The sequence below is a fragment of the Pangasianodon hypophthalmus genome, chromosome 5 (assembly GCF_027358585.1).
Source record: "Pangasianodon hypophthalmus isolate fPanHyp1 chromosome 5, fPanHyp1.pri, whole genome shotgun sequence".
NCBI lineage: Eukaryota > Metazoa > Chordata > Actinopteri > Siluriformes > Pangasiidae > Pangasianodon > Pangasianodon hypophthalmus.
The window spans coordinates 2,702,425-2,712,828 of record NC_069714.1 but is presented as its reverse complement, the minus strand read 5'-3'; the positions used below and the strand labels follow the sequence as shown (position 1 = coordinate 2,712,828).

At 40.5% G+C, this 10,404-nt stretch overlaps 1 protein-coding gene across 1 annotated transcript; it reads left to right on the top strand.

Annotated features, from left to right (window-relative positions):
* Nucleotides 1-2,602: 2,602 nt before the first annotated feature.
* Nucleotides 2,603-4,502, top strand: LOC128318309 (uncharacterized). Its single transcript, XM_053233863.1, has one exon. The coding sequence runs from the start codon at nt 2,621-2,623 to the stop codon at nt 3,497-3,499; it is 879 nt and encodes a 292-aa protein (XP_053089838.1). The 5' UTR covers nt 2,603-2,620; the 3' UTR covers nt 3,500-4,502.
* Nucleotides 4,503-10,404: the final 5,902 nt, after the last annotated feature.

Here is a 10,404-nt window from a genome sequence, read left to right as displayed (position 1 = left end):
AAGTCCAAATTATACAATAGACTGGGAGAATAGACTAACCATAGATCAGAGCTTAGAAAGTTTTACTCCTCTTGAAGAGAATGATTTAATCTCGCTCATGTCTTCTGCTAAATCATCAACCTGTCTTCTTAAGCAAATAGTTGGAACCGTAACTGAACCCCTGCTTAAAATAGATAACTCCTCACTGAGCAATGGGTACGTTCCAAAATCACTTAAACCACTAGTAAAGAAACCAGACCTTGACTCTAACGACTTAACTAACTATAGGCCGATTTCAAACCTTCCCTTTCTATCTAAAATACTAGAGAAGGTAGTTAGCACAGCAGCTAATTTCATATCTACAAAGTAATAATATCTATGAACTTTATCAGTCAGGTTTCAGACCCCACCACAGCACAGAGACAGCATTAGTCAAAGTAGTCAATGATTTGCTATTAGCCTCTGATCGGGGTTGCATTAGTCTATTAATTTTACTCGACCTTAGCGCAGCGTTCGACACTATCGACCATAATATCCTTCTTCACAGACTGGAAAAGGTCGTAGGAATTAAGGGCTCAGCCCTCGACTGGTTTAGATCTTATTTAACCGATTGTTATCAGTTTGTAGATTTAAACGGTGACCACTCAGCACGTTATCGAGTAGAATATGGCGTTCCGCAGGGTTCAGTCTTAGGCCCACTGCTTTTCACGTTATACATGCTCCCTTTAGGTAACATAATCCGTAAACATAATATTAGCTTCCATTGTTATGCTGATGACACTGTAGGGAAAATTTAGCTCATTTAGATTAAGCTGATGTATTAGAGACACCAATATGTAAGGAAATTAGCTGTTTAGATTAAGCTGTTGTATTCTCTACCAAAATATGTAGGAGAATAGCAGATCAGCTCAAAAGGGGAAATTTGTAAACTTAATATTTTAATAGCTGATCAACTATTCGTCCAGCGATAAGTTGAAATGAGTGTATTTATTAATTGTATATGGGATATTACCTCCGTGGCCACCGGCAATAATATCCTAAATATAGTGAAACACTATATTAAGAGCACAGTAACAAGATCGGCAGTTTAAGGCAATAAATTTGAAGCACAGAGACACAAGACACTGGCCTTTAAAAATCAGACGAGACTTTATTACTATTCTAAAACACAGAAACTAATCTAACACACACACACACACACACACACACACACACATAAACAGGGGTGAAAATGGCTTTGAAAAGAGAGTGAATGAAATTCCAAGTTTCTAGCAGTTTCTCAGACCATGACCTGAACGAACCATCAACTTATGAGTTTGATTTAACATTCACTTCGTTTAGAAGGGCTTTAAACTTGTATTAAATACACCAGTTCAGCGAGAATCTGGAGGTACTATACTTGCGTTTGTGTTGCCAGGGATTCCCTCATTGCGTTGTTGTTTGGAAGGATTTTCCGGTGATGTTGATTGGTCGGCGGTCTGGTTGGCCTTATGTAGCGTCTCGAAAGACCAATGAGAAAGATAAACAGAGTGTGGCGCGAACCCGGCGGAGTCTCGTAGGCGGATTGCAAAACTTTGAAGAATGGTTCACAGCGGTGTGAAGGCGAGAGTTGGAGGCTTTGCAAGAACCAGTCTGGATGCGGAGTCTCAGAGCAAGCGTGATCTCCCCGTGATGAACTTCTAAAGCTCTTGGTTGATGAGACTTCCCTCAGATGTGGATGGAGACTCTTGCAGAGGTGTAGTGGATGAGACTCCAAAGATGTGTTGGACTCTCTCAAGGATGGATAGGATGAGACTCTTGGAAGATGTTGTGGATGAGACTCAGAGTTTCCTTTGTGTCAGGGGGTTTTAACCCTTTCCAGTTGGGCTGACCCCAAAGTGTTTGCTCCAATCAGCAGGATCTTGGGGCAGGGTGTAAACTGTATTCTCCTCCTCTGACACTAATTAACATTCTGGTCTCTGAGTTATGTGCTTTGCAAACTTTGCATAAGGTTAAGTTAGAACTTTGTTAAGGAATTTGGTAACATGCATGTAATACATCGTACTCAACTTTACATTATACCGACCCTTAGGAAATTCAATAGTGATCACACACATACCAAACATGACATACCTGGTGTTATTGATACACACACGAACACTATGGTCCCTGTTAAACGATCAAAAAGCATCATAATGACCTGGTGGCTATAAGCATGACACACATATGGAATGACATTAACAGAGGCAACAAGTTTCCAAACTATGGTGCATCATCTTAAAAGTCATTGTCCTTATAGGAGATGTAAAGTAGCCTTATGCAGTCTGTTAAAGCTGGGTTCTGTGGAATGTGTGAAGGGTGGTGAACTTTGTGTTCCTGGGGAGAACAAAGGTCTCATTCCATGAGGGTCCTTGGGTGAGTTCCCCCCCTTTTTTCTGTAATTATCAGTTTTAGCATCGTGTTGGGTGAGCCATCTGGTCTTGGCCAGTGATCTAGATCAACAAGTTTGACAGAGGTTCCTCTTGGCTAAGAGGGTTCATCCTCTGGTCAAGGATGTCCTATCAGTTGCTGATTGTTCACAGGGCAGTTGAAATCCAGCAATCAGTAAACAAGTGGTACTTAACTTGGGTCTGCAAAGTCTGGAAGCAGGATTCCTAGCTTTATGGCTTCTTTGCTTTCCTTGCCTGTTCACTTCAGATCCTACAACACACAGTTATACGTCTCAGCTAGGCCAGATGAGAATAGCCAGTTAAAGAAAGTTGAGGCATGTGCGATAGACATAAGAGACTGGATGCTAAGCAACTTTCTCCTGCTAAACCCGGAAAAAACAGAGGTTCTGGTACTGGGACCACAAGCCGCTAAAAGTAAGTTTAAAGATCATACTGTTACTTTAGACGGTCTCTCTGTTTCAAGTAGTCTAACAGTAAAAGATCTCGGTGTGATTATAGACTCTAATCTCTCATTTGAGGCGCATGTAGATAATGTAAGCAGGTTAGCATTTTTCCACCTCAGAAATATCGCTAAGATTAGAAATATACTTTCGCTAAGTGATGCTGAAAAACTAGTCCATGCATTTATCACGTCCAGATTAGATTACTGTAATGCTTTACTATCTGGATGTTCGTCTAGATGCATAAATAAGCTTCAGATAGTTCAGAACGCAGCAGTGAGGGTCCTGACTAGGACTAGGAAGTATGAGCATATCACGCCAGTCTTATCTACATTACACTGGCTCCCAGTAAGATTCCGCATCGATTTTAAAATATTACTCCTAACCTATAAAGCATTAAACGGTCTCGCTCCGCAGTATTTAAGCGATATGTTAGTACCTTACGTTCCGCCGCGCCTACTTCGCTCTAAGGATGCAGGCTGTCTATCAGTACCACGCATTGCCAAAACCACGGCAGGGGACAGAGCTTTCTCTTACCAAGCCCCAAAATTATGGAATAGCCTCCCAGTTAATGTACGTGAAGCAGACACGGTCTCAGTGTTTAAGTCGAGGTTGAAGACTTATTTATTTAACCTAGCATTTAGCGACTAGTGTTTTAGACAAAGGAGTAGATCTGGGGGACTCGTGGATGTTGAGTGTTATGGTGATCTGGTGTGTTTGGATGCTGTCTTCCTCACTCTCGTTAGTCACTCAGGTTTGTGACGGCAGAGTGACTGCATGCCTTACATATCAGGGATCTCTCACGTCTGTGTTTCCCCCTGGTTCTCCTTTTAGTTACGCTGTTATAGCTAGTCCTGCCGGAGTCCCCTGCACTCCTCATTAAGTTTTATCTCCACACGGTGACTGTGAGTGTACCTAACCACTTTCCTTCTTTTTCTGCCGAGCTACACTCCTGAGCTGCCGGTGATCCAGACCCCCCTACGCTCTGGACCAGATGAGCATCACTCCTGAGCTGCTGGTGATCCAGACCTCCCCCCCTTCACTCTGGACCTGTCCACCGGCAATGCTTCACACTGCCACGAAGACGCTTCAGCTGTTTTCTATGGACTACACAAACACACATTGTACACACACACTACAGTGTAAACCCATATGAGGATGTGTTCTCTGTTGAGTCTGGTTCCTCTCAAGGTTTCTTCCTATCACCATTTCAGGGAGTTTTTCCTTGCCACCGTCGCCCTGCTTGCACATCAGAGACGTCACACACACACACTTCACTTTACTTTTGTTTGTGTAAAGCTGCTTTGAGACAATGACCTTTGTAAAAAAGCGCTATACAAATAAAAATGAATTGAATTTAAGTTGATCCGAAGGCACATTCGGTAGGAGGACACTGCCACATTATAATTCTTTTGCACGTTTACTTTAATTTGTCATATCTTATATGCCAGAGGATAATATTGTATTTTTTAATATTGCGTTAATTGTACAATCTGTTTCTGATAGACCTGATGCTAGCTATGCACTGTGTAAAGAGCCTTTGTCATGCTTATGTGATTAACATATTATTGGCTTTGCACACATATAAGTCTTTATTTTGTTGTTTGTTGCAGTTTTACGTTATTCCATGTTCAACAGTAAAGCAAAGAAATGATTCCTCGACTCTGTTGTCTTTGGGAGGCGTTATCTGACTGCCAAATCAAGCAAGGTGTTTGATACAAAGGGCAGAACAGTAGTGTTCATTGCCTTGCATATGGCTGAGGAGCTAGAGCTTTTAACAAGTCAAAATTTCTAGCCAAATTCCTGACATCAAGAAATGCTCGAGATGAACAAGTGCATTAAGAACAAGTGGCTGACACACCATGTGTCTCAGAAGGTGCTGGCTATTGGCAAAAGTTCTCCATCATTTTTCCTCTGGAAAATTGTCTCTTTGATGTCCCTGCTGATTGCAGCTTCTCCACACGCTCATTCCATGGAGTGATGGTTTCAAAGACCTCAGGAGCAGCTAATTTCAATTAAGCTACTACTGCTGTATGGGCAATGGTAGCTCGGTCCATTTCCTTGCTCTGAAAGGCAGCTCTCATAGAGCTCCCCTTTTTGACAGCCTCTAGTGCCAGAGTGTACCTTGCCACAAAGTCTTCAGTGTTCTTCACTAAAGAAAAAAAACAGAGAAATAGATATACACTGTAATTACCTTAATATTAAAGCAATATGGAACTTTTGAATGCTGGAATTTACATGCAGAGAAGGATGACTGATTCAACAACAGAACGTGCCCTATAATAATTAGCACTTCACTGTAATAGAAGTTATCATCCAAAACCTAAACATCAAGATTGCACCATGTGAGGATTAAGTACAGTACAGAGGAGTCATCATCCGATTCACCACTTTTGGGTACCGGCATTTGCCTTGTGTATTTACGCACTGTGGGCTTCTTTGGCAGTTCCACAGAAGAGTCAGACAGTACAGAGGAGTCATCATCCGATTCACCAGACTTTTCAAGTGGCTGAGTTTTCTTTGAGTCTGATTCATCTGTTGGGTACAACTAAGATTTTTAACCTCAGAAGGCCACAAGATAGTGATTATTACATTAACATCATATGAAGTCTAAAACTTCACCACCCACCTGAGTATCCACTTGGACCAGGAATTTCGTCCTTCTTGGTAGAAATGAGTTCCTGGATAAATTCTACCTTATGAGCCAATTTAGACTGAAGATAGGCCTTGTCCTCCTTTAACAAGTGAAGTAGTCTCATCTTTCAAAGCACTTTTCTCTTTTTCTGCCTGGTCTTAAAAGGGAAATCTCATATGCAGCCATTGGTGCAACACTCTCTTGTTTACGTGGAAATTAAAAAATGCTTGGGATAAAATACATCTTTCTAATATAATTTTATCTAGGTATATATGGGAATCACACAACACGCAACCAAATAAATTTCAGTGGATACTTGGCCTGCCCTATAAAAATGTTCTGTCAGGTCATCTAAAAATCTGCGATACTGTATGTTGTAACTTCTAAATTAACTGGTTTTAATTTAATCATAAATGTTATTTAATATGACTGAATCAAGATAACTACATTAGATTAAATTTTAGTAAGTTATATTATTATTCACACCACAGGGACGAAAAACTGACCAAAAACATAGTTTATAGGCCAATAACATTTAGAACATATAAAAGCCTTATACTTCAATGGAGGAAAAATTTGCAGTTGTCACCTTAATGTAACATGGTAGTGTGTTATATTACTGTAAATATTCGGACTGTCCCTGCTCATTTTATGCAGTTATACAATCAGCCAATCATAAGGCAGCAGCACAGTGCATAAAGTCTGCTGAAACTGATGATCTGCTGGTGAGCAGGAAAACATCTCAGAACACACAATACATCAAACCTTGAGGTGGATGGGCTACAACAGCAGAAGACTACATCAGGTTTCACTCCTCTCAGTTAAGAACAAGAATCTGAGGCTATCATGGCCACAGACACACCCAAACAGGGCAGTATGAGATTAGAACCACCTGGTCTTTTTCTAGTCTTCAACTGTCCAGATTTGGTCAGTCTGCACCTCAGATTCTTGTTCTTGGCTGACAGGAGTGGAACCTGATGTGGTCTTCTTGCAGCCAATCCACCACAAGTTTTGATGTGCTGTGCTTTCTGACATGCTTTTCTGCTCACCATGGTTGTAGAGAGTTCTTATTTGAGTTACTATAGACTTCCTGGCAGGTCACACCTCTCTGGTCATTCTACTCTGAGAACTCTGAGAACTTTTCTGCTTCTCACACCATTCTGTGTAAACTCTACACAGAAAATCCCTGAATTTGTGTGTGAAAATCCTAGATCAGCACTATATATACAGAACTGTGCAAAAGTTTTAGGCACATGCAAAGAAATGCTGTAGAGCAAAGATGCCTTCAAAAATACTGAAACTAAATGTTTCTACATTAAAAAAATACTATAAAGAGCAGTAAACAGTAATAAATTAAACAAAGTCAGAATTTGGTTTGATGATCCTTCGCTTTTTTTTTTTTTTGTAAATAGTAGTCTCAGGTACAATTTGTGCAGTTTTATAAGGAAATTAGCTGGTAAGTTTTATTGAGCATCTTGCAGAAGCAGCCACAGTTCTTCTGGAGACTTTGACTGTTGCACTTGCTTCTTATTTTTGCAGCCTTCATTATGTTTTTTTGTCTAAAAAGTGGTCTCTTATGTAATATGCTGCTTTCTTTACTGACATACAAACATTTTTCTGTAACATTTAAAAAATCTGGAAAACTAATGTTTGGAATTCTAAAATGTTTTTGTACTGAATCAGTAATGTAGAAGTCATAAAATAAAAATCTATAACAAAGTTTGTACTTTCAAAATCAAACTATCAAAGCATATATGCATAGTATTGTATATATATATATATATATATATATATATATATATATATATATATACACACACTCCACTGGGCTCTCAAGACAGCCATCAGAGAAGCCTTATGGCAAGAGCCCGACCCGGAAGGCGGTTACTCGGGCAAATTAATTCAATTCAATTCAATTTTATTTGTATAGCGCTTTTAACAATGGACATTGTCAAAAGCAGCTTTACAGAAATAAATGGATTCACAAAAATATATTGTAAATATTTGAAATTATCACTGTGAATTTATCCCTAATGAGCAAGCCAGTGGCGACGGCGGCAAGGAAAAACTCCCCGAGATGATATGAGTAAGAAACCTTGAGAGGAACCAGGCTCAAAAGGGAACCCATCCTCATCTGGGTGCAACGGATAGTGCGATTATAAATAAATCCCTTCTATTTTTGTGTACTATATGGACAAATAGTACAATTGTGCAACCAATAAATTCATCACAGTTTTTGCAAGAAGTCCAGCTGGTTAAAATCTATCCACTGTCCACTGATGGAGTCCAGAGTATGAAGCTGCTCATGGCAATTACAACCCCAAAGCCACTACAGCAATCGCAGTCCCAAGCCATTACAGTACAGCTCCCCATATGAGATCCCCAAGCCATCTCCACTGCCCCCAGGTGGCACCATCCCCAGCAATCCAAACAGTTCTTCAGGCAATCCATATGGGGCCACCCCCAGCAGCAGCGAGCGATCTCAACCGATGAGAACTCCAACCAGAAGTAGGGCATCAGGATGGGTCAGGCAGTGAGGAGGAGCAGAAGGGGTCAGGATCACTGGCATCACTGGCATCTCAGAAGTAGCATGTGTAGCTCGACAGAGAGTGAGGGAGAGAGAGAGATGGAGAGAAAGGAAGAGATTGTTGGGTGAGCTTTTGTCCTCTAATGGTTAAGCATGATGTACTTTGCATGCAGAGTGCAAGCAGGGACTCCGACAAGACTAGCGTCTTGAACGTGAACGTGAGAGAGTGGGGGGGGCGACAGCATCCAAACATCCCAGTTCACCACAACACTCTATGCCTGTGAAACCCTCCAGACCTGCCCCTGTACCTAAGAAAACTATTCATAAAAGGCTTGACTAAACAAATATGTTTTCAGCCTAGTCTTAAACACTGAGACTGTGTCTGAGCCCCGAACACTAAGTGGAAGGCTGTTCCATAACTGTGGGGCTTTGTAAGAGAAAGCTCTACCCCCAGCTGTAGCCCGCATTATTCGAGGTACCAACAAACAGCCTGCACCTTTTGATCTGAGTAGGTGTGACGGATCATAAAAGACCAAAAGTTCGCTCAGGTACTGTGGCGCGAGACCATTTAGTGCTTTATAGGTCAATAGTAGTATTTTATAATCAATACGAAATTTGATTGGGAGCCAATGCAGTGTGGATAAGATAGGGGTTCTAGTAAGGACTCTCGCTGCTGCATTCTGGACTAACTGGAGCTTGTTTATGCATCTACTGGAACATCCAGACAGTAAGGCATTACAATAATCCAAACTAGAGGTAACAAAAGCATGAACTAATTTTTCTGCATCGTGTAGTGACAATATATTTCTTATTTTAGCAATATTTCTGAGATGAAAGAAAGCAATCCTAGCTATATTATCTACATGAGCTTCAAAAGAAAGACTAGAGTCGATAATCACACCAAGGTCTTTTACTGCTGCACATGATGAAACAGAAAGGTCATCCAGAGTTATTATGTAATCAGAAAGCTTACTTCTAGCTGCATGTGGTCGTAGTACAAGTACTTCTGTCTTGTCAGAATTAAGTAAGAGAAAGTTAATAAGCATCCAGTTTCTAATGTCTTTTACACATTCCTCAACTTTATTAAGCTGGTGTCTGTCATCTGGCTTTGCTGAAACATACAACTGTGTGTCATCAGCATAACAGTGGAAGCTAATACCATGCTTACGGATAATTTTACCCAGAGGTAGCATATATAGAGAAAAGAGCAGTGGGCCTAAAACAGAGCCTTGCGGGACACCAAACTTTACCTTAGTATGAGAAGAGAAGTCACCATTTACGTTTACAAACTGATAACGATCAGTCAAATAAGACCTGAGCCAGGAAAGGGCTATTCCCTTAATGCCTACTACATTTTCTAGTCTATCGAGGAGAACAGCATGATCAATGGTATCAAAAGCTGCACTAAGGTCAAGCAGCACCAGCAAGGAGACACAACCCTGATCAGAGGCCAGTAGTAAGTCATTTACAACTTTTACCAGTGCTGTCTCTGTGCTATGATGAGGCCTAAATCCTGACTGATACATTTCATGAATGTTATTCCTATGTAAGTATGACCATAGCTGCTGTGCTACAACCTTTTCTAGGACCTTGGAAATAAAGGGGAGGTTTGATATTGGTCTATAGTTAGACAGCTGACAGGGGTCAAGGTCAGGTTTTTTTAATCAGGGGCTTGATAACTGCTAATTTAAAAGATTTAGGTACATAGCCAATGCTAAGGGAAGAATTGATTATCTTTAAAAGAGGATTGATTGTTTCAGGAATTATCTGTTTGAGGAAACAAGTAGGTAAAGGATCTAGCATACAGGTTGATGATTTTGATGATGAAATTAGTGAAATTAGTTCAGTCTCTTCAAGGGGAGTAAAGCGTTGTAGTTGTTTATCTAATATTATCATATTATCATCTACAGGGTTAGTTATAGAACTGTCCAGTTTTAAATTAATAGTCTGAATTTCTAGCCTGATATTTTCAATTTTACCATAGAAAAAATTCATGAAGTCATCGCTACTATATAATGATTGTGTGCGTGTTTCTATTGTGGTCTTATTCCTAGTTAATTTTGCTACAGTATTAAATAGGAATCTAGGATTATTTCTGTTATCTTCAATTAGGGTGGAGAGATACACTGATCTAGCAGCACTAAGAGCTTTCTTATAGCTCAAAAGGCTCTCCTTCCATGCTATTTGAAATACTACCAAGTTAGTTTGACGCCATTTACGTTCTAGTTTTCGAGTGGTCTGTTTTAAAGTTCGTGTGTGATCGCTATACCAGGGCAAATTATATGTCCCCACCACAGCAAGCCAGTAGGTCTTTGACTGGGGGCATGCCTCCCCATTCTCCAGACACCCAGGAGTGACCAGGACCCTTAAATTTCGTAGCATTTTGTGGCTGAG